The sequence below is a fragment of the Drosophila santomea genome, chromosome 3L (assembly GCF_016746245.2).
Source record: "Drosophila santomea strain STO CAGO 1482 chromosome 3L, Prin_Dsan_1.1, whole genome shotgun sequence".
In the NCBI taxonomy this organism is placed as follows: domain Eukaryota; kingdom Metazoa; phylum Arthropoda; class Insecta; order Diptera; family Drosophilidae; genus Drosophila; species Drosophila santomea.
This window is the reverse complement of record NC_053018.2, coordinates 12579463-12604985: the sequence shown is the minus strand read 5'-3', so window position 1 is coordinate 12604985 and position 25523 is coordinate 12579463. Positions and strand designations below refer to the sequence as shown.

General features: G+C 42.1%; 1 protein-coding gene across 6 annotated transcripts; it reads left to right on the top strand.

The window, feature by feature from the left end:
- The first annotated feature begins 271 nt into the window (after positions 1-271).
- On the top strand, positions 272-23894 carry LOC120448336 (solute carrier family 12 member 2). Of its 6 annotated transcripts, none has more exons than XM_039630291.2 (19): positions 272-323; positions 12398-12959; positions 15423-15602; positions 16017-16131; positions 17727-17985; positions 18051-18304; positions 18362-18476; positions 18537-18679; positions 18743-18908; positions 18981-19123; positions 19184-19293; positions 19530-19665; positions 19741-20551; positions 20722-20781; positions 21299-21346; positions 22000-22097; positions 22172-22401; positions 22935-23170; positions 23304-23894. In XM_039630291.2, exons 2-19 carry the CDS (start codon positions 12676-12678, stop codon positions 23546-23548), a joined length of 3633 nt encoding a protein of 1210 aa, XP_039486225.1. In that variant the 5' UTR covers positions 272-323; positions 12398-12675; the 3' UTR covers positions 23549-23894. The 6 variants fall into 6 exon arrangements, with proteins under 6 accessions (XP_039486225.1, XP_039486224.1, XP_043861937.1 ...); XM_039630290.2 differs by lacking the exon at positions 272-323 and adding an exon at positions 650-1599; XM_039630292.2 differs by lacking the exon at positions 272-323 and adding an exon at positions 4531-4548.
- The last annotated feature ends 1629 nt before the right edge of the window (positions 23895-25523 follow it).

Below are 25523 nucleotides of genomic sequence, written 5' to 3'. Positions count from 1 at the left end.
TTAGAACTGTGAATACATTTATAGTAGAGAATATATCTTGAGCATATTGAGTATTCCAGAATACTGACACTAAATAATTTGTTTAAGTACTTTCTTGAACATTTTCTGTGCAGCCCTTCAAAAGGTGCAACTAATACATGCATTTCCTGCAATAATTATTTTCCTTACGGTGATTAACTTGAATTTTCACCGGTTGTCGCGTATCTAAATGCAAGTAAACGACTCGCTTGCCTGAGTCATCTAAATAGCAACTCATTCAGATGGCATGCAGTTTCGGATGTGGATGGATCGAACATTTGTAGGGGTGCAAAAGCCACCACCAGGTAACCCCAACCCCAAACCCGAACTGTATCTGAATCTCACAGAAACCACGGAAACCGAAACTCACTCAACACAACTTCAGTTGCGCGCGCGTGTGTGAAATGGAATTTTTGTGCCGCACATTTGGGCAACTTGGGCTTGGGTTCGTTCGATCTGCCCATACATCTCCCTATATACTATATACTATATACTATATAGCTCGTTATGCTGTCGGTTGGTTTGGTGGCTCGCGAGCATTTGTTTGTTCGCCGCATGCGAGCGAACGACGAGCCGCCGAATTCGCCGCAATCGCTTGTGATATTTTGAGGCGATCGCCACCCGAGTTTGCCTCAGTCAGTCGTCGACTCTCTGCACGTGCGTTTGGATAGCTATAGCCATAGCTCCTCATCGGAATCGGAATCGGAATAGGAATCGGTATAGGAATCGGTAGTCGGATCAGCTGCCACGTTTTGAACTCGAAGAAGAAAGCACTGGCCACGATCGTTTATTTTCGGTGCTGGATGTTTATTTTCGAAAACGGGCCCCTTTTAGAGGCAAGTGTTGAAGTGCTCAAGTATCTAAGAGAGGTACCACAAGTATCTGAAAGATTAAAACGTGTAAAAGTATCTGCAGCGTACAATAGAATCTGAACGATTGAGTATCTGCAAGGCTGTAACACAATCAAGTATCCGAAACATACTAAAGTAACAAAGTATCTGTCAGATACAAAGCACAGTTTCTGCATCTGCAGCCCCCCCCACACAGTAAACCCATCCCAAACTGCTGCTCATCGTACTGGAACACAATTAATTGGCTCGAGAAAGCGTTTTGCAGTGCAAGAAAGCGAAACATCGTCTAAAAGGCATTTTGTGTATGCCATAAGCCTTCTTGCATCCCAAGTGTGTGTGTGAAAGCCAATCAAGTGGCCTTCTGTACAAAACCAATTTGTTGTTTCGGTGCAAAAGTGCTTTTTGGGGGAAACTTTCGGTGGGTGGCTTGTGGCTCCCCTTTGGATATCAGCCGCATACCAAGTACTCCCCACTTCATGCTCATGGATTCCAAGCCCAAGCCGGCGCTGATAATGAAATGATTATTTGTCATAGACATAAGTGAGCTTTGTTTTCGCTATTCCACATTACGTTGCCGTATCTCACTGGTGCGGGTAAATGTTTACCACAGTGAACTAGTGCGTGTTGCAGTGAGAAGTGCATTAATTACTGCATATTCGGAGTTCATCGAAAAAGCGTATCAATTATCAATCAATTACCTGCCAGTTGGATATTCATTTTGTGCGTTCCGGTGAGTTTGCAAAGCAGCAAATTGTATTCCACACATTTCTGTTGAAGTTGAGTTTGACTGCGGCTTTTTTGGCCAGCTGTGTTGGCTTTGTATTCTGTATATACTTTTATTGTACTTTTGCGCGGGTGAGCGAACCTGGATATCTTTTGTATACCTGCACCCTGCAGTCAATAAATATATCGCACACATGCCCAGCGGCGCGGTGTATTTAATTAAAAAGCTTTTTAACCAAAAGGGTTCCCTTATTCTGATATACTTTTTTTTCACATCTCGGGTTAAAAAATCCCAGTTATGCTTTCAAAGTAGAATCCATTTTTTCAGCCGCTTTGTGGGTGATTGCCATGCATGCACTTGAACTTGAGAGCAATTACCAGTTTTCCGGGTCCGGTCTCGTCTATCTTTGGCAAGTGCTCTCGTTCATCTCCATTTATCTGTGCCACTAAATGGGGCAATAAATCCACCGATGCATTTGTCTGTCTTCTTGTAATTCTATGACGACAATCTGGAAGACGCTGCTAGATGCTGCACTAGAATCATTCAGTGCTCAGCATTGCGGTCAGTTGTCATTTGCTGGGTGCACTCGCATGTCTGGTTGCATATTTGCTCAGATAGTTTTTACTCTAGCATGTGCTGTTTAATAGCTTAGAGTCACCTAATACCTGACTGTCAAAAAATCAGAAAGCAGCCGCTCAGGAATCATATTACTTTAATACACATGAGTTTCTAAAAATAGTATTCCTACCAAAATGGCTAAAAAAAAGTGGTTTTTGTGAATCACATTATGCATATTATATACATATGTACATGTGATTAAATTATTTCCCCCATTAATTTAGTTTTGCCATTTTGTGCTTCTGAAAGGAAATATGAAATTTCCCAGCTTTCAACTTGAAGTTAAATTCCATTTTTTGCACATATGTAAGTAAATATTGCATTTCAAGTGCCTTTTAAAATGTATTTATTATTACTAAAACTGCATAATAGCGCAAAAAGTATCCATCAAATAATCAAATAATTTTTAATTTAAAATGCCAAATAATGAAATTGAGCTTCTTGTGAAAACGGATGAATAAATGTAATTTAAAACCATGGCAGACGGAAAATATTTAGAAATGTTATACCTGGAAATTTTAACTTTTGAATATATAAATGTATAAATATATATGAAATTGGATATGTTCCTGCGCAAACAGACAGTTGCAAGGTGGAATCAAAATACAATACAACTTTTCTTTAATCAAATAATCATTTTGAATATAAAAATAATTTTAATAAAATCCCGTTGAGTTAAATGCTGATAGATATATGTGCTCATATCGGATTGCATAACTTTCAAACCGACTGAAGCGAAAAAGAACCCTGTAGGAACCAAATGCAGCTGCATATAAAGGGCTTCCAATGCGCCGGGCAACAGAAGCCCAATTCCTGGGGTTGCACTCCTTCCACTCCTCTCACTCTCACTCCACCCCGGAGCAGCGATCATCGATCTAGATATTTCATGGGGTGGCATTTGAAGGTCGTGGCTCATCCCCGGGTATACCTCCTTATGTAGATGCTTAAAAGTGAACTGGATTCCGTGGGGCTCAGCTGGTTAGAGCTGTCGCAGCGCATACGCGAGGCGAAGCGAGCAGCACATGCCTCGATTAACTTGTCCAGTTGCCAAGCCATTGACACACAGTCCGGCTAATGGAAATGCAACTCAAATTGTCACTGCTCCCCCTAATGATTGTCGACCGACTTTTGAGGCTGCATGGCTGTTTGGGTGCGGCGGGGGTCGTCGGATTTGCGGCTCAACTGGCGCCAAAGCCGCCTGTTTGATCCCCAAGCTTTGGCTGTCAGCCGTGGACAATAGACACTTCGCACTCCGCTCCACCACGTCGCACCCAATGGCAAAAAGTCCGGAGAAAGTCAGCCAGACAGACAACGAACCGGAGATCACAACAGAACGAAACTCAATGGCGAACAAATAAACAAGTAAACTAATAAATCATTGACCTTGCGAACCTTGACAAAGGCGCTCGACCAGAAAGTGCACGGCTGACACGAGGCTGACACTAAAAAGAATAAAATATATCGTTAAAAATAAAAAGAAATATTTTAAAATCTATGTATGTTAAAACTATAAAAAAGTTCATTCTTCTTTTGCCATTCCAACGTATCTTCTCAAATAAGCACTTCTAATTGTAGACTTCTTTCATCAGTTCAATCAAAATTTCGAACAAAAGATATTCACATATATGTAAATAGAAATTTATAAACATACTCGATTGCCCAAGAAGCACATGATGAAGAATATAGTATATTTCGAAGATGTAGGAGCACTCTTGCAAAAATGAATACTCGATGAGTACGTTGAAGATAAAAAACTGCGTACTAGAAAACAAAGGAGAAATCTTGTACATTAAACAAAGAAAGTATCTATGAATTGATAGAATCTTTTGCTTTCAATACTTTCTGTCAGCGCAATAAATCATTAAATTGAACTTATCAGTATCTTTCCAATAGTTTTATATATTTGTAGGAGGATTCTACAAATTTCTCCCAGTGCACAGAGAAATTGCACTTCACGGCGGAAATGGGAATGGAAATGTGAATGGGAACGGGATTGAGTATGGGTGTGGATGTGGGTGTGGATATGAGTATAGGTATGAGTATGGGTACGCGACTGAGAATAAGAATGAGAATGATGGCCTGCCTCACATATGAGTGGTGAGTGGTGCCTGGGCTACGGTTGAAAATTATGCAAATCACAGCGCCAAGTCACGAAATTTCCGAGTTGCGGTGCAGTCGCCTAGTCGCCAAGTAGCCACCGCGTTGTCAATTTTCACCTTTCGCCTTTTTTTGTCTTTGCAGCATATTTAATGGAGATTTACGGCAATTGACGGAGCGATTCATGCCGAGATAGCGATTTCGTGGGCGTGTGTCCAGCGTCCAGCGAGATTCTTTTGCGTAAGAAAAACCTCAGTCAGCTCAGTCTATCTTTCATTCGTAGGAATGAGATTCATAAATTGAACACGCGCACAATTAATACAAATTAGCCCTTTTGCAGGCCAGAAGTACAGAAATAGCCCGTGTGCATTAGCATTATATTATTTTAGATCAGAGGCAGTTGGCTTTGAAGTTGCCTGCTGGCCGGGCACTAAGTGGGTTAAAATCAAAAGGGGTTCTGTCCGAAATATATTTAAATTCCAGCTGGCCAGAACAGAACAGAACAGAACTGACCAGAAATTAAGAGTGAAGAACCAAAAGCCATGGCCAATTGGCCAGGTAAATGGTTTTGGGTTCTCCGTTTTGGTTTCCACGTTCTTATTGGTTTTTGAGGGCCACAAACTTGAATTTTCACATATATCTGTTGGGCTCGTCGTATTTATCATATTTCGCTTTGTTCTCACTGGCTATATATGCGGCATATTTGGCATATACGATGAGAATCCCAAGTAGTGTATGCTAACAAAACGTACTGAATCATCTTGACGCCGGTTCTAACAATTCGTGCAATGACCTGTGAAATTATGAGCATTATATGAGCTTAAGCCTCCCCCAAAAAATAAAAATTCTGTGGGATACCCGAGGGCTCTACTCGAAGCTCAAGTAGATTTGGTGTTCCTGGAATACTTCAATTATTTTGTCTGCGAGAATGTTTCCATTTTTGTATTCCCAACTGGGCTTGCCTTTAAAATTCTGAGAACTCGTCGGCCAATAATCAATATTTGGCTTAACTTGCATATTACATGCCTGCTGATGTTTGCTCAGTTCGATTTGCGTGGCAAACCAGAAATTTAGACGGGTTTCTTGGCACGGCGCAAGTTGCTGATTAGTTGCGGCTTAGGATTTGCTAATTGGCAGCCAAAGTTATGCTGCCCAGGGACTTACTATCCATCCAATCAATGTAAATAGGAAGAACGTGCAAATGACCCAAAGGCCGCTTTGATTTCGTGCCTTCACCAGAAATCCCACGTCGAAGTTCTCCATTAAGCACAAGTTAGCAATTGCCAAAAGGTGTTAGCCTGGATTATTTAGTGGCCTAGTTTACTCGCATACTACACTACGAGCTGGCTTAAATGGCAATCTCTGTAAGGCACACACATTCTAACAATCTAATTAAATTACCTGTTACAATAACACTATCGAAGGCGTCTTAACTATGGGCGAACTGCACTCCTTGCATTACGTGCTTTCAATCAGAACAAAGATGCCAGCAGTGATGTAATGTCAACATGCATAATTTACAAATTGTACATGTATCGCACATGGTTTTGACTTCATTCCATGAGGTCCACAATGTCTGTGCTCGTGTCATGTGATTCTGAGTCCGTTTCTGACTTGAACTGGCTGGCAGCCAGGAATTGATACTGGTGATACTTTAAGGTGCAGTCACAGAAACAGGCACATGCCACATGACCCATATTCATTTTTATTGCACACTTAACCAGAGTCATTAAGCTGCGGTTAAGGCGACGATATTCATATGAGACGCCGCTCGGCTTTACGATTCCGTATGCCATGGCATTTATTATGCCATATCGTCTAGGTTTCCAGCCTTGCAGCAGGTGCTTACTTTAATAAGTTGCTAGGGGAATAAAAAACTGAGCAATCAGCACGATTTTGGACCTCCATATCAGATCGTTTTCGCTGCCTCAGCGGAATCGTAGTATATATGTACATTCGAATTTCCCCAGTTCATCTGCCACTTAAACAATTCAAGTTACGAGTATGTGTCGACGAGAGTAGTAAGGCTGTGTAATATATTCTTAAATATTTGTTGTCTTATGCTTCGTAAAATATGAGAAAACCTTCAACCTGCCACTCAGTTACTAACAATGCTGATATTATTTCGATAATGTATTCATTCTTTATGAGAATATACGACACTTTTTAATACTTGTTGAATTCGAGAACTGGTTGAATTTATGCTAATTTGTACTTTTTAGTTAAACAGTATGAGGTTTCATAATTTAGAAGTAACCAAACCGACTTGTTTTAAATAATTGGAAATCACTCTTTTAGCTAAGTTATTATGTTCTTAACAAGTAATTTAATTCTGAAATTCCAAGCAACTCAAGTTAAAGTATTTGTTCAGCCAAAAAGCGCTTATGAACGTTCTTCTCACATATATAGGTATAAATATTCCACATGCCGGAGAAATTGCAATATATTTTTATTAACCTTTATTTCGAATCGGCAGCTTTTGGTTTTCTCCAACAGGAGTGTGATTTGTCCCCTGTTTAGTCAGTGGGCTTTTGCACTTAATTTATGCCGCCACAAATGAAGCGAAATAAAAACAGTGGACTTCCCAAACTCGCTTCTTTTTCTCGATCCAAAGTCAGCTGGGTGGTACTTACCAAATGGCATGATATTTCCATTTCCGAGTCGTAAATACTTGCTGGCTCCCCGCTCTTTACGACTTTAAATCATAAAAAGTCATCGGCTGTCCCCTTAGAAACACAGAACCTTCGGTTCGAGTCCTTAACCCTCATACTCATACCCATTTTCATACCCATAGGCACTTACAAGTGCCGTCCCCTCCAGAAATGGGGCTTCTGTTTGGGCCGTAAAGACCGCGAAATATTATTTATGGTTATTTTCATTTGGAATTTATAACCGAAAAGCCATATGATATAAATAAGCAAGTGTGCCGCACACTCACAAATGGCCAACTTTTTCCTGGTCCCCGGATCCGGTTTTTCGCATTGGGAGAGGTCAAAACCCCAATACCCCAAAGCCCCACAAAACTTGTTACATTTTATTGTTTCACGCTTTTCCCCAGCCGAGAACTTGTGGCTGAGTGCTGGGGTGGCTGCTTTCGTTACTCTACTTATTTATTTAAAGCATTTCAGCTGCTTATTTATGTGGGCACGTCACTATGCTGCCCAAACTTCAGCAACTCACTCGAATGACCATGGAAATGTGTTGCATGTCTGATTACGAATTCCAACAGCATTTATGGTGCATTCATTTCTGTTGAATTTTTATCCAAAATATGTAACGACATGAACAAAAATCCCGAAAAAGCGCATCGCTTTCGAATCAACAAAACATCAGCAAAAAATAAGTTGTTTATGTATTTACATGCACTTCCATGAGTTTTTTATATAATTTTTACGAAAGTCCAAATTGATTGAACAAATAGTTACTTATCGAGGAAAGGTATACCATAAAAATTTAATTGCTTTTTATTAATGTTTTTCCCAGAAGGGCAGTCACCAGATATTTAACTGGGTTATTGCTTATGTGTTGTGCAAATGGAGTAGTAAGTGAGGAGTTGAATGTAGTCATTAAAAATAACAAATTATATTTCACTAAACCCTATTTTCTGCCGATAGAGGCCGAGAAAAATAATTTTTTTAAATTTATTAATTTATTTTAAAAAAGAAACTGTAAGACCAAATTAATTTTGTTTGCTTACGGCTTAAAAGTTAAGCTTTATTGGTGCCATAAATCAAACAAAATTGAGTGTTCAACAAATATAGGAAAATACTACCTTAAGCTTGCCAGTCAATAAAATATTCTTTATTTGCAGCAAATCTGTGGCAAAGGATTGCAATTAGCTTTGAGTAAACAAAAAGCATGACTAAGTAATATGTTGACTAGCCAACTATAAAGAATTGATTGCGAAAATAGTTAAATTACTTTCCGTTTATGGCAAACGGCTTTTGGTGCAATTGTGTCAAGTTTAAGCATTGCACGCACTTTAAGCGAACAACGTATGTAAACATAACAAATTCATTGCCAGCCAATATATCACTGAATGTTTAGAATGTTAATTAGATAATGAGCTAAATCAAAATCAGAATAGGTGTATTTGTTGATAGTGGGTAATAACTTACTATTTTATCGAACTTAAAGAACTGATATCACTTGGAAGTTGAGATATTAAATCACTAAGAGGCACAAAGAGAAATACTTGCAGATGAAAAATCTGAATTAATAAAATGAGAGCTCGTTTTTGTTAACCAACGAGGGTACTTCTTTTGCTCTTGCGAATGTGTGACCTTTCCCTACAAGGATTTATTTATTTCCACATGGGTATGCAGTTCAAGCCAAGGATGTTTTTCTTTCCCAGAGATGCCATTAAAGTGAATGGAATCCAGGATCCAGAAACCAGGATTCAAGAGCAGGACAGAGCCTGAAATGAGTGGGTAGAGGCAGCAGTGTTGCGTCATTTCTCAGGACTGACAACATGGAAGCTAATGTCCTAATGCCTGTCAGTCGCATAGCTCCTTAATCGCTTAAGCGGTGGAAGCTCGGGGTAAAAATTCCCCAGCAACGCAACAAATCCAACAACCCTTTGTTCAGACATGAAATGTGGGCCAAAAGAATTAGCCCGATTGCCAAAATGACTTCCGTTTTTCTTGTTTATTACCAAACAGTTTGCATTTTTAGGCTTTAAGCGAGATTCCGTTCTTTTGGTCCTTTGGTCCTTTGGGCCTTGGCACATCCACATCCGCATTCTTCCTGCCCACCAGCTACTTTGCATTTTTTTCGCATTTTTTTTCCACTACACTCTGCTTAGTTTTTCTTGTTTTATTTGCCGCTTTTGCTTTCCTTGCTGGCTAGTTGCTAGTTTATTTGGCCATTTCGGTGGGCGTAAAATAATGTAATACAATGCGGATCAGCACGCTTGACTTGCTCAACTTCTGCTGTGTGCTTTTGACACTTTGTTGCTCCGGCTTTTCCGCTTTTTTTTTTGCTTTTTTTGCCCAGCTTCTTGGTCCTGGTTTGTTAATCCGCTTTGATGCCTATCTGGGAAATATATATATGTATATACGTCTGCCCAGATGACCTCCTGTCATCCACTGATGAACGGATACTACTACCGACATCGGTCAGTCTGAAAGTTGTGCGCTTTTTTTGTGCGTGCCACATCACTGATTGCCGCTTGGGATTACATGATGGAGGGAGGGGGGTTGGGCATAAAAACGATTGATATCAATATCGGGGGCTATGGTGACTAACACGTGACATGTGAAGTCCTGTCATTAGGTCCTGGCTGGTTCCTACTCACGACCAGGAGCCAGTGTTTTACGGCCATTGCTTTTTGCTGCTTCGAGCATCTTGTAATTGGGGTCATGCCATAAAATAATACAATTCGCCGGCACTTGTGATTTAATGACCTCTGACCATGAATTCAGTGCCTGTTTTACCTAAGTGCCATACTTGCTCTTTTCTCGTCTACAAAGTTATATCCTCGAAGGCTTTAACTTTCAGCTGATGCGGCCAAAGAGTTGCGAACTTCGCAGCCCTTTTGAACTGGAAAAGAGCCCATTAAATCTAAGCATTTAATTCGACGGTATAAATAGCTCGGGGGCAGAACAAGCTTTATATGCAATTGTTGCCAAATACCACTGACGTTGTAAAAATCGCATTTTATTGTGGCAATTGAATTGCGAACGGGCGTGGAATTGAGTAATGAAAAGCAAAGTGGGCGCCGCTTCAAATAAAATTTACAAACAACAGGGAACCGCAGTGGCAATCACAACTGGGTCCCCAATGCCACTGGCACTGTCAACAATTATTATTCTGATATGTTTTTTACAGCCAGTCCCATTGCTTTTTCCTCTTCCTCTTTTTTGTTGGCCAGAAGCTTGCTAAACGCTCCGTTTTCGGGAGCTCAGTAGCTCCCAACCCCACAAATGGCCAATTAATCAGAGATGGGGACATAAATCAGGCGAATGTCGTTGAAAAGTGGCTATAACTTTATACATAGGGAGAAAAATAAATTTGACCTTTGAAACTCTTTGTTAAGGAAGGATATTTGGCAAGTTATAGCATCAATTCAAATCTTAAGGGGCCATTACATAAACAACATTTTCAACCTTATTTCAGGTTATCTTTAGAGCTTGTTTGATATAAATATTTCTTTCGCTTTGTTAAGGAACTTCGAAAAGTAACGCACAATTTACAATATGAATAATATTATTTGAATAATTTCTACATTTTTTATTCAGAAATTACTCATGTTTTTTTGTCTGTTTATCAGAGGAGCTCAACTTGTTTGCCAACTGTCGAAGGCAAGCTGTCGCCTGGGAAACTTTTCACTATGCAGCCTGGCCGCATTTTCCTGGCCAACTGCTGACTGCTGGGGGATTTGGGGGGTCAAGGGTCAACGGGTTGCAGAGCTGTCCTTTGTGTCTCACGCTGATAAGCTGGCCAGAAGTTTCGCTGCACCTGCCCAGGATGCCGTACGCCTGTCATGAGAATGAAATGAAAATGGGACTGGGAACGGGAACGGGTTCATTGAATTAAGATCTTAATTGCCTGCAATAAATTCGTGCAAATTCTGCGATGCCCAGCCCAGCTGAGCAAAGTTCCCACAATTTGTGTAAAATGTCGTAATTGGCGTAATTAGCCAGCGTTTTGCAATCTCTTTCACTCGCAGTCTATCGCTGTCTCTTTCGGCGTTCCATTCCATTGTGCGATTGGATTGGCCATTCTGTTATGGTAATTGTCCGCCTTTGTTTGCCTTTCGCACTTGTCGCTCTCAACTTGACCTATAAAACATGGCACATGCTGTCATGGCATGCAAAACCTGTGACAAATTGCCGCTAGTTCACGCAACTTATTTTTGTCACTTCCGTTTCCGTTCTACCCTTTGTGCTTTCCATTTCCATTCCCTTCCGTTTCCGCTTTGCGCTTTCTCCCGCTCGCCCATAGGTGGCGCCAGGTGTGCAAAGGGATTCCCATGGCGCATTCATTCCACCTGGCAATTACAACAGCCGCCTAATCATGATTAATTTGCATCAATTTGAGTTGGGGCTATTTTTAGTCGTCGCTTGCATTGTGCCGCCTTAATCGTTTCGAGTGGAGGTCTTTTATTACCGCACGGGAATGCCAGCGCGGCTTTCTCGGATTTCGTCACACATATTTGTCACTCAGTTTGGCGAAAGTCGATATATATATGCCACATGAATACGGGTAATCGTATCGGGGTACTTCTGTATTGATGAACTTTTAAATTCAAACACCTACATTTATCAAGTCAATGGAAACGGGTTTGCTTGATTGATGTATTTCGATGGTCTGATATCAATTCAATGTTCAAATCAAATAGTGTAATTCAATATTTTGCGTGTTCTGGTAGTCCAAATAAAATAAATCTCATCTTTCTGACTTGTGCCAAATATGCCCACTCTGTGCTGTTTTATAACCTGTGATTACTGATAAGGTAACTTTTTAATTTCACAGATTTATTCCAATTATTTGTTTTTTTACACACACAAAGACAGTTATTTCAATACACACTGATTTAATTACGGATAAAATTTATGTTTGCGTATTTTAAACTGCCGATTGATTGATGGGTTTTTTGAGTTCTCAAGCGTTAGTATTTATTTATTGTACTGTGTATTTATTCTGCATGGCAGTATATTCAAACATCGATGTGCAAAAATAAACTTTCAGCTGTTTACCCAAAAGACCACCAAAAGGGTTGTGGGATTCTCGTCATCTGGTCAAGGCAGACGCCACAAACTTCAGCCAACTTATGTATTTTCGTTGTTGCGGCTGTAACAAGAAAAGGTTTTCATTTCGGTGTTTCAGTGTCCTTGGCAACAAAGGCAGCCGAAAAAAGGACACCACACGACTGGGATTACAAAACTATGTTTAATTGTGTATGCATGGGTCGGCAGAAGTATCCCCCCCCAGTATCCCAGTGCATAATCGAGTGTGTTTTTCTATTAGAAATAACATTCCCCTTTTGAGGCACACTTACTGATTCAGCGAATTCGAATCTTTTTGATGGTATTTCACTTCATCTTGATTTATGGGTTTTTTTCTTTTTTTTTTCTCCTCTTTTCAGACAGCTTTAAGCGCTGCCACTGCGAGTGCCACTTTAATCGTCAGCAACGGATGTCCTGATTTCTCGACGAAAGGATACCCATACCCATACCCATACCCATACCCATAGACATACATACACAATTAGCCACAGTGGATGGGTGTGAAAGTTGCGACCCGCACACGGAAACCGCATAAGCACTTGGCGAAATCTTCCCGGGGCGAGGAACCCAAAAAGCACCGGGCAGGCAAACAAAAACAGAAACCGAAACAGAAACAGAAGCAGAAACACACGCACCAATGTCGGACACAATCTCCTTTGAGTTGGGCTCAGCCGCCGACCGGCCTCCCAACAGGTTTCAAGTGAACCCGGTCAACGGCAACAGTCGCAAGTCGCAGGGAGCGGACGGCCCAGGATCCGGATCCGGATCAGGGACTGGCGCAGGAGCAGGAACAGGAGGAGCTGGTGAGGATGGGCCGCACGAGGTCTACCGCCGACTCACAAACGCCGAGGGCGAGCTGCTCGAGGACGACACATTCGACGCGACACAAATGCTCAACCAACGGCAGCCCAGGCAGCAGAGGTGAGTCAGTTGGGAATGGGTCAGGGGTAACAGGTCAGAGGGCGGGGTATCTAGCACGGGAAAAAACTAGTGCACTTAAGATGGACAACTTTAAAGGTATTCACATGAGAAAACGCATTTAATATTCTGTATTACAATCGTCTTGCACTTTGCTATCTAAGGATGTTAAAAATATTAACCATATTTACTTAAATTTACTAAAGCCTGATACTTTCTAACTATAGTTTCATTTAATTTTCCTCAGTGTACTTGGGACTTAAAACGGTTGCGGCTGTTAGGGTTCCGTTCTATTCGACCTTTTTCTTTGTCTAGTGCAGAATGTAAATTTCTTGAATTTTTCATTTTCTGGTAATTGTTTAGTGTTTCATCAAACAAGGATTGCTTTTGTCGCCTCCTGTATTTTGTCCTTGCTTAATTATGGCGTTAAAATTCCGCCCTTGTTCCATCCGGTTACAAAAGATTGCGAGCCAGAAATGATTACACACGGAATGCTTAGAAGCAGCTCGAAATTTATCGCTCCGTCAGGAAGGACCTTTGAATCAATTACCGAGTTAGCAGGGACCAACTCGAATATGGGCGAAAATGCAGATTGAAATCGCTGTAAGGAGTCCAAGTAACTGGGATCTGGAATAGCTATAGAACAGCTTAACAAGATGTCTCTTAATCATTCACGCCACATTTGCTGCAGCTGTAATTTTCAGTCCATCGGCTACGAGTGCAATCACTCAAAATTGATTAAATTCTACAGAACTCCTCGAGTAAATCTCGAATTCGACCAGTCTCATCTATCACAGAGCAAAGAAGTTGGCGACCTGAGACTCTGACACTCCTGAGTTCAACACTCGGCGGGCGAAAGGTTCAACAGTCGCGTGCAGAAATCAAACAATACCACCAATCACAGACTAAAGTAATAACCATCATTTACGCTCGTATTCCCCATCGGCAACGTGGACAGCCAATTTGCATAGTCCTGTGAAATTCGACGGGCAATTGGCAGTCACAAGTCCTTCTTTGTCTGCTTTTTGCCAACTATAAAATGCTTGTTTCGATATGTTGCCGCAACATTATGACCATGTCTGCCTGCAAAATAGCGAACCAAGTTATTGTAATAAGGCTTATGAAAATTTCATGGCCCACATCCTTCAAGGAGCGGAAAAAGCCGAGACAACTGAGTTTCGACTACGAGCGGCTTCATATAAAAATGCCACTTAATCGGCTCAAATTTCCAGCAACGAGTTGCTGCATAAATTAATGAAAAGCTTACTGAAGGGCCTTCTCCAGTTTTAATCCGCTACTTTCGTTGCGTTCCTGATTGATAATTAATTCCTGATTTTTTTCTGGGCTTCCTTAACAGCTCCAGTTCCCCAATTAAAGCAATCCCATTGAGAAACAATCGATTGGATCGTCATTATGAGTGCTTTTCACGTTCTCGGCTGGCAGCCATTTTTCCGCTGACAACGGAGCATATATCATATAAATATCTAGGGGCCATAGAGCAAAGACGTTTGCTCATTTCGAGAGCCACCAGAACACCTCTCTCGACTTAAGGATACTTATTAGTAGGGCTCTTTGGAATTCTGAGAAAATCTACTGTTTGTACGCTTTTCTTCTTAATTTAACAGAATTTTCATAAGGTGTTCTGCAATTTCAGTCTATTTTAATTTAAATATTGCACATAATTGAAATATAAATTAATTAATTACTTTGGAAAGCTGAGAAGAAACATTTTACAACATTTTCATTTTAGTATTTTCATGCTATGCTCGTGTTGCTTGCATTTTATCTTCTCATTTTATTGCATTTCCTGAAACTAGTAATTTGCATTTCGATGCGCAAAACATTTTTTTAAGCTTTATTGCTGCTCTGCAGCTCACAGTTCACATAATTTAAAGAGTTTTAAGTTCGCAGTTGCTCATTTTAAGTTTAAAAAGATTTCGTAGATTCCGGCGTACTTGAGCTTAAGCTTTCCATTAACGGGTGCAACCAGCAGGGTGTCAGGATGTCAGGATGTCAGGATGTCAGAATGTCAGACGCTCTTCCATGCAACGCATAATCGCTGGCGGGCGGGCAGATCGGGGTTGAATGTCCTTTAAGGCGCGTGGGCGTGTCCTGGGGCCGTCTGCTCCTTTACAGACTGACACGAATCATCTAGGGCCACCACACAATGGACGGCAATCAGAAAGTGCAGGACTTGGCTTGGAATGCCTGGTAAGGCAACTAAATCGAAATAAATTCAATTTAATTTCATCGAACTGAATTGGCTGATAATGAAAGTTATTTGCAGCGGAGTTGCTTATTGAATCCATGTTCACTGGGTGTGTGAGTTTTAAATCTAATTTCGAACTTTTGTGCTCAACTCCCAATTAAAGTGGTAACCAGCGGCAACAACGGGCTGGAATGAAGGAGATGTAACGTTAAATTAGCGAGCCATCTAATATCATTTGCTTTGTCCCTCATTCCTAGGCAATCAATCAAAAGCAGTTTCCGCGACAAGGATAAACCGTCCAGGTTCAAGGATCTGCAGACGACGACCCGCTTCCAGGTGGACCCCCAAAATGAGGAGTCCGACGATTCCAATGACTCGCAGGAGGAGCGCGAGCTGCTGGACAACGAGTACGACACAAAATATGGTAAAAGTTTCCGGTCAGTTTGCATTGCTCCCAACCTAGTTACACAGACAAAAATAAGATTGAATTATTGGGTTTTCAAATATTTATTAAAATATGTAACTTAACTTAACTTGAAAATTTATGAAGGTTATATATATTTATGTGCTAACTTATACAGAGCTAATAGTGTCTTTAAAGTTATTGAGTTAGAACATATATACTCATAAATAGTTTCTAATATGGTATACAATTTTATATATATATATTTTTTATTTTTTTTTACTTACTAAATGGTGCAGTAAGTAATGGTGCGACTTAAAAATATAGTACAACATTTTTTTGATACGCATTTTTACCTCTAGTTAGGTCTGCTTTTGACTATTTTTCTCTGTGTATCCTCTGCTTCGCCGTCGAACCTTTTCAATTATAACCCGACTCCTCTCCACAGGCACTTCACCAGAGAGGCGTTACCCCGCCTGGACAACTACCGCAACATGATGTCCATCCAGGCGGCCTACCGTCCAACGCTCGACGAGCTGCACAACGCCACGCTGGTGGGCAAGGTGAGTGCCACTGCCACTGCCACTGTTACTGCCCTCCAGATCGGGTCTACTAAATGAAAAATAACGCCCGAGTCGTAAATATACCGCAGGATAACCGAAAACCACAAATTACAAATTTACCAAACAGGACCCATAAATGCTTTACGAGTCGCAGTGAAAGTCAAATTGAAATTTACGCACATACGCCCCCGCGTGAAAATTCGGGAAAGTCGGGAAAAAATTCAAATTCAATGCCCTGTTACGGGAGAATTGACCCGGACCCGGCAGTGTCAAATCGTCGGCGGCAAGTGTCACCCCGTCTGATCCAAAAAGCCAGCAAGCCATTGCCATTTGCCATTTGCCATTTACCATTTGGCACTTGGCACTTCCCATTTCCCATTTTCCATTTTCATTTCTGCGCAGGCACATGAGCGTGACTGCGAGTGCCGCCAGGAGTCAAATTGCTCGGTCGTTGGCTCTGCAGCCTGGGAAATCCGTGGGAAATTGCTTGTCCAATGCAGATCATGCGATCCCAATATTTATGCCAGAAATAGCATTATTTAGGCAGACTTAACCGATTAAATTTGTCTATGCGGCCATTAAATCTGACAAGTCCATTGACTTTTCATTTGACTTCTAAGCCCTTGTTGTGAATCATTTCGAAAAGTTCTCAATACTTAAAGCTCCAGTGCCATCAATTGGCACTAATTGATTTCCACACTTTTCAGACTAATTGTTTGTGTTTTTTTGCTTCACAATTGGCTGAGCAAATGATTGTCAATAAGAAATGAAAAGATAAATTGCAACGAGCAGCATCCGAAGGTCCATAGAGAAATTGATGCGATGTGTTGCACAATATCCATAACATGTGGCAAGCTCTGTTGTTCAGATGAATGGAATGATGAGCAAAGTCTTGGTAATTAAGTAAAACTATAAAAAAAGAGCTCGCTCAATGTCACTGGGGCATCTTGTAATAATAAGCAATTAAGATGGGGTCTCGTTAAAAAGTGCACAAGTTCAAGATGGATCAATTGGCACAGCGGGTGCTGCGGTTTTGGGGGCGTATGATTAATCTCTTAAAAATGCCTCGAGTGCGGGAATGCGACGGCTTCCCAGAATTCTCCGTTGCTGAAGTCATCCATTTTCAGCGGGATTTCTTTTATGTCCGTTAAAAATTTCCATGTACCTCCTTGTCCCGAAAATTACCGAAGAATTGAGAGATATTTACCCCGCCTTCAACTTCAGGTTGTTTGCCGAATCATTTATCAACACTAGACAGCTTTATTGAAATTTTTCCAAGAGCTGTTCACCCTTTGCACTTTACACCCACGTACAGAGAGAAAGAAATATATCAAAATGATTTTATGAGTGGAAAAGGCCATTTAATAATTTAAAAACAACTTTTTAAACACTTTCTTTAATCATATGATATTAATGAAGTAAATAGGAAATGTAAATTATTTTATTTTTATCACATTACGGTCATAAATTGATTTAGAATAATTTTCACAAAAATATATTATGCGGAAATAAAATATATGAAGAGGTATTCTTGGGTAATTCCTTTAGCATGCAGTATATTTACATCTTTTTTCGCTCTCTGTACCCAAACATAGAACACGCACAGCTTGACACGTAATCAGGACCCGGAGTCGGGCATCCTGAATGGGGTCCTGAAATTCGGCTGGATCAAAGGTGTGCTCGTCCGCTGCCTGCTGAACATCTGGGGCGTGATGCTGTTCCTCCGGCTCAGCTGGGTGGTGGGTCAGGCGGGCGTCATCGAGGGATTCGTATTAATTCTGACAACGACTGCTGTCACGACCATCACGGCCTTGTCGATGTCGGCGATAAGCACTAATGGTGTCATCAAAGGGGGTGAGTACCACACCCATGTAGCCGCCTTTTAAACGGCTCTAAGTGGTTTTGACGCTTTCGCCTAGGTGGCACATACTACATGATATCCCGCTCCCTGGGGCCGGAATTCGGCGGATCCATCGGCCTGATTTTCTCCCTGGCAAACGCGGTGGCGTGTGCCATGTATGTGGTCGGCTTCTGCGAGTCCATGTTGGCCATGATGACGACCTTTGGTTGGGAAATCGTAGACGGTGGCGTTCAGGACGTGCGCATCATCGGTTGCATTACCATCCTGCTGCTCCTGATCATCGTCGTCGTCGGCATGGAGTGGGAGGCCAAGGTGCGTATGCGTAATATGCTATCTGGGTATTGACCTCATCCTATTTCGGTTAACCAGGCGCAAATCGGACTACTTGTCATCCTGCTGGTCGCCATTGGGGACTTTGTTATTGGCAGCTTCATTGGACCGAAGAGCGATGCGGAACTGGCCAAGGGATTTTTGGGCTATAATGGTAAGCAGGAAGATGTATTCTCTTCTATAGACTTAGTATATATATTTTTTTATTTTACAGCTACCTTGTTTAAGAATAACCTCTTTGCGGACTATCGCCCGGAAAAGGGAGGCATTAAACACGATTTTTTCTCAGTGTTTGCTATATTCTTCCCCGCCGCAACGGGCATTTTAGCTGGAGCCAATATCTCGGGTGACCTGAAGGTAATCTTAAAACGAAGTCTGTTTTATTTATTTAAAATTCCAATTTGTTTTAATTTGACCTAGGATCCCCAAAAATCCATTCCGAAAGGCACGATTCTAGCCATTGTCATCACCACCGGAACCTATCTGATTATGGTGCTCCAGTGTGGAGCCACCGTGGCTCGTGATGCCACCGGAAATCTTACAGATGTGGTCAACGGCTCCTTTGCATTCCTCCACTGTCAGCCTGGTAGCGTAACGATTTTGAGAGATTTATATACGAAAACATAAGTTAAACTGCAACACTTTCGTTACCAACCAGGTGAATGCAATTACGGCCTGCAAAACTCATTTCAAGTAATTGAGTTGGTCTCCGGCTTTGGTCCTCTGATTTACGCCGGTTGCTATGCTGCCACGTTATCCTCGGCATTGGCCAGCTTGGTGTCTGCTCCCAAGGTTTTCCAGGTGAGATAATCCAGTTCCCGTACCAAGGCAAAATGTGTATTTATAACATGCTTTTCACAGGCCTTGTGCAAGGATGAGCTGTATCCGAAGATTGTGTGGTTTGCCAAGGGATATGGCAAGAACAATGAGCCAGTTCGTGGCTATGTGTTAACTTTTGTCATTGCCTGTGCGTAAGTAGATTTTTTACAAAGCTAAATTTATTCATAAGTGTGGAGTGGAGTGTGGAGTATAGGGCTGTAAGGCCATATATTAGCCATCATATTTGCCTCTGCGTGCGTAGGTGTTTTGGTAAACTGTATTCCTTTACCCAAATGTTTAAGAGGCCCACATAAAATGTATATGAAACTCTCAATATTAGTTTGTATACTTTGAGAAAGCACTAAGCATTTCTCCCCTCTGGCTCTAGCTTCATATTGATTGGCGAACTCAACCTGATTGCCCCGCTCATATCGAACTTCTTCCTGGCCGCCTACATGCTGATCAACTTCAGTACCTTCCATGCCAGTCTGGCCAAGCCAGTGGGCTGGCGACCGACCTTCAAGGTGAGCAAATTGACTTAAGTCCGCCGGCAATCAAATGTTTTCTACTTGTATAGTATGAATCCCAATCAATTTTAGTATTACAATATGTGGCTGAGCCTGTTGGGCGCCATTCTGTGTGTGGCCGTCATGTTCCTCATCTCGTGGGCCACCGCACTCATCACCTTTGCCGCCGTGCTGGCTCTGTACTTAATTGTGGCCTACCGGAAGCCGGATGTCAACTGGGGCTCCACCACCCAGGCGCAGACGTACAAGAACGCCCTGATGTCGGTGCAGCAGCTGAACAACGTGGAGGAGCACGTGAAGAACTACCGGCCACAGATCCTGGTTCTTTCCGGTCTGCCCAACACTCGTCCGGTGCTCGTCGACTTGGCCTACATGCTCACCAAGAATCTATCCCTGCTCGTCTGTGGTCACGTTCTGAAGGGTTCCAGCTCCCAGAAGTACCGCACTTATCTGCAGGAAAGGGCGGCCAATTGGTTCCGGAAGCATCGCGTTAAGGGCTTCTATGGCCTCGTGGATGGCGAGGACTTTGAGTCGGGCACTCGAGCTCTGATGCAGGCCACTGGAATTGGTAAACTTAAGCCGAACATCATCCTGATGGGCTACAAGACTGACTGGCAGACGTGCGATCACAAGGAGCTGGATCAGTACTTCAATGTGATGCACAAGGCACTGGACATGTACCTCTCCGTGGCCATTTTGCGTGTGCCTCAGGGTCTGGACTGCTCCCAAGTGCTAGGTTCCCAGGATGGCTGGAAGACCGTTTCGGATGTGCCCAGAACTCTGCAGCCGAATGAGAGTTCCGGGGATCTGCAGGCGGTGGACAGTAGTGCCAGGAATGGGTTGGGTGGCAGCATTGACTCGCTCAGCAGAAATGTGTCGCAAGGTAAGGAACAGGAGTCCACTAGGAGTCCACTGCGAGGGGCTATATCATGTTTTTCAATTAACTTATATCTTTCGATTATATTCCGCATGTCTCTCTCTCTCTCTCTCGACCCCTTAAATCGCACCACCCCACTCAATTGCACCTTCTGCACCACAATTGCAATCACGTAGAAGACCGAAACCGAAACCAGTTGGTCCACAGCGAGCAGAACAGCCTGAAGATAGTCAAATGTGAGTAGCATGCGCGGTGAAATGTGCAGGTGAAGGTTAACATTAGGGTGGACCTGCTGTTACCAAAGTGGGTCTCAAAATCTATATAAATCAGCAATATATAAAAATCCATATAAGTATGTTACGTTTTACCTAAAGAGATTTTTTTACATCAATTAAAATAATAAGATGGATATTTACGCAAATATCAATCATACGAACCGTTAGCCAGCATTTTAAATATTATAAATATTCCATTTTCAATTAAAGACTCTTTAAATTCCATTCTCTTTATGTGAATTCAAAAATAATAATCACACACATAGTATTATAAACTGATAAACTATTCATAGGCAGTAATCTAACAAATAGCCTTGTGAAGAACTTAGGCATTAACCAATTACCCAATTAACACGGGTCCACCCTACCCCCACTTGCCAAGCAGCAAGTCGAAGTGCCAACCAATTATCCTTTGCAATTAAATTGTTCAATTGGTATTTCCGAATCCTCGTTTTTCGCATCCTCTGGGGAACCGCAGTGCGATTCAAGCAGGGACTGCGGAGAATGCGCTCGTGGCCAGGTGCAGGTGAAGTTGGGTTTCTTGATAAGATTGCGTGTGATATCGTAATTGGATGGCTTGAATGGAATGTGAAGTTGTTGTAGGCTGGGCTGAGTAGGTAAATACGTATATGAATGGGCTGCCAAGCCACCACATTATGCCGCACCAGCAATCACTACCACGCATGTTGCCTTGTTCCGCAATCAAGCCATAAAGTTTGCCAGCGTATTAACGAAACATTTTAATATTTAACAGCCAAACTAACTCCAAGCCAAGCTCAGCCAAGTTTTTCTGGCCTCCCCTTTGGAGGTTTCACAGCTGTGCATGCTCGAAACCTTTGGGACCCGAAAATTAATGCAATGCTCGTAAATTTGAATTTCAAATTCGCACAATGTCCTGCAGGACACTCGCCCCGCTCCTCTTCGGTGGAACCTATGCTCCGAATTTGTCAATTTGGTCACCATGTTTGGTCGCAGGGATGGTTGTATGTTTTGAAATCTCGTATATACCCATTTAAAGCCGGAAAGGGACGAGTCTGCTGAGTTTCTGCTGCATTGTTTGTTGTCTGTGCATGTCCCGAATGATGAAATGATTTTGCTGTGTAGCCAAGTAGCCAAGAGTTTTTGTTTGGCCACTCGTTTGTTACTTTTTCTAAAACTCCACTCCATTTTCCCATCTAGCCTCCAGCACGAGCGACCTGTCCTTCATTGCGGGCAATCAATCGAAGGATGTTTCCGGCATGCCGGATCCCCTGGACGCTAAGTCAGCCAATCTTGTGGTAATTGCTGAAAAACCCTTTCAATTAGCCATTCCATTCGATTGACTTTCGTGCACCACCATACACCATTGCAGAACAATTCGTTGCGCAAGTCAAAGCTGAAGCACGACGATCCGGCTTCCCTCTACAAGGGTCCTGGTGGCGCCGAGCTGCCCAAAGAGGTCCTGGCGGACCTCACCCAATTCACCAGAAAACGCAGCCACGCAGTCATCGATGTCTGGTGGCTATACGACGATGGAGGACTCACGCTCCTGCTGCCCTACATCATCAGTACCCGGCGCACCTGGCAGTCCTGCAAATTGAGGTGGGTATATATCGCGAATTACCGCGAAATTCTAGCTAACGGGCAAGTAATTTGCACCGAGGGACTTTCAGCCATGTGCTCCTACTTTGAGAGCAGATATCCTGATTACAAAACGGCACACGCTTGAGGCAACTTTTTTGTTTCTATACTATGTACTGTTTCGAAAGTTTGGTCCTTTCAGTGGCTCATGTTTGCTCTTTTTAAATAGATTTTTACATTTATTTGCACTTTATTGCGGGCTAGTAAACAGATTTTCCTTGTGTAATGTTATTCATATCTGCTGCACAGAAATATCATTTTCCTTTACAAAAAGTTGGTGAGAAGAGTAAATATTTTCATAAACTGCATAGTTTCCAGGTGGTGTGCTTGTAAGATAAAGCTAAAATAGCAAAAGTAAACACTGCCGTTGTCGGAATTAATTAAATCTGCAAGCCTGCGTAGAAAATTATCATGTGGTTTTCCAAAAAAACCACAAAGCCTCACATTTTAAAGCAATGATTTTCTAGGATAATTTTGTAATTTTCCACCCGCAGAGTTTACGCTCTGGCTAACAAGAATTCGGAGCTGGAATTCGAGCAGCGCTCAATGGCCAGTTTGCTGTCAAAGTTCCGGATCGATTACTCGGATTTGACGCTGATTCCGGATATAACGAAGAAGCCACAGGAGACATCCACGCAGTTCTTCAATGAGCTGATTAAGGACTTTGTTGTCACCGAAAAGGAGGGCGAGAATGGCACCAGCAGCAGGGCGACTCTCAATGAGGACGATGGTAAGTCCATATAAGCTATAAACAGATAGTTATTAAAGACTCAATAGAAACTAATATAAAAAGTAATACATATCAAAGTTAGTAGTATAAAGTTTATGGTTCCATCGATACTGCAACTACATTTATCTTCCAGCCGTCATAACCGATGACGACCTGCTGGCGGTGCAGGACAAGACGAATCGCTACCTCCGCCTGCGGGAGTACCTGCGGGAGCAGTCGACCAAGTCGGACCTGGTGGTGATGACTCTGCCGATGCCCCGCAAGAACATCGTCTCCGCACCACTCTACATGGCCTGGCTGGAGAGTCTGAGTCGGGATATGCCGCCCTTCCTCTTCGTGCGCGGCAACCAGACGAGTGTGCTGACCTTCTACTCGTAGAAGCGGATCGGATCGGAGCGGATCTATTGTATTCTACTTACACCTACCGACACCCAAACTCACCGTTATCGTTAGGCGAACGAGTATTTTATCTCTTAGACGTACCACCCATGTACATACATTTAGGGTAACCCCACAGAACGCACAGAGGCACTGGCATCAGCAGAGGGATCTGGATCGGGATCGGTATCGGGATTGGGAGTAGTCCGATGGTCCACCACAGATGGGTCATGCTATTTGATGGATGAACTGCCCTTACCGGTCCATCTCTGCGTCGTCAATATAAATATTGTCCTAGAAATCGAGTTTAAATCATCTTTAAATGCAGTGCTAATCATTTTTAAAATGGCTTTTCATTGGGAACTCTATGTGGGTGGGGTTGGATGAAAGTATAATGGCAATATTGAAGACTTTGGTTTTTAAAGACAATAACTGTGGTTCTTCGAAGGCTACATATAGTACTATGTGGATAAAGCCTAGTTAGTTAAGGTGAACTACCTTTTAGAAGTATATTCAACCCTCGTTATATTCCAATCCGTCAAATTATTGTCAAGCTACCTAAATGCTGTCAATTTAGTTGCCTGTCCGCCATAGTTTACATCGGAGTAGGGCTTGCAACATGTTTGCAGCTCCACTTGAAAATGCTTGCAACATGTTCGAGTTGCATGAGGTTGCGCCACATGAGCAGTAACGTCTCTATAGGAATATAGAACTATATTTGCAAGGATTGAAGTGGAGTCAAAGCATTAAAAATGTATATCTTTGCATGCGATATAAATCACTAGACTCTGAAAAAATTACTTAGTTTAGTTATTTGTGTATTCCGTCCTGTCAACTTAATTGACATTGTTATTTTTAACCTGCCTAATGTTTCCCAGGATGCATAAATATGTCGCACTGTTTATATATAGTTCTTGAGTTACGTAAATAGAAGCTACTTCTAATTGAAGAATGATCAGCTTACATTGGTTCAATTAGTTAAAGAAAATATCTGGTTGCTACTGCTCTTATATACAATGAGGCAGTTTATATGAAACTCCCAAACAAATAAACGACCTTGTTTTCTTATAGTTGGAGTAGAAAAAACAGCCATCCATACGTTGCTCTAGAAACGCCTGAAAGGCATTATGATGACTTGTTTTTGTCGTTGTACCCAAGTTGCTCATATGAGGGAACGCTTCATTTATTGTTTGGCCCATGGCCTTGCCATTAAACTATAATGAGTGTTTTCATTAAAGCCAAATATGAAGACCATTTCCATTATTAATGATGGCCCCTCCAAGTGGACACTCCAGACTTGTTTGCTTACTTCCTTGGCCTAGAACGTGTGCTATCCTTAAAGCTCATTTATTCTTGGGTTTTGGGTTCTGTTTAGCCAAGTCTTATGGTCGCTCGATGACACAACGCAATTCGTTTTTGGCCAGCATTACACTGTTTATTTCTGGTAAAATATTGGGGCTTAACTTTATGTCTCCTTCGGTTGAGATGGGTTGGATACGACATTTAGCCGTTTTAAAATGCAGCTTGCACAGGGGCTGCTGACTAAATGGTTATAAATTGACATAAAACATCGCAATTGCGGCATTAATATTAATGCCTTTCCTTGGGCTTAGTACTGCGAAAATCGAGGGGAGAAGCCATTTAAAGGCTTACCTGTGGGAACTTTGGTGGCACGATGCGGTTATCCTGCGGCTCAACTTAAGTCGCCATTTTCAATACACCGCCATAAAGTACTTGGCTAAGTCCAATGATTTTAAATGTTTCAATACGACTGGCAGTGGGAATTGTTTTTGGATGCCCATAAGTGAAGGTCACCCCCCATGAAGGGACAACAAACTTGTTGATTTCTTGCTGTGTTTTCCTTGTACTCCAAGCGTGAAAACATAAATAAATATTTAACGAGCAAAGCCATTGTCATTCGCACGACACCACAAAGGAGCCAAAACATCGAAGTATATCTGAATCGCGTCCATCG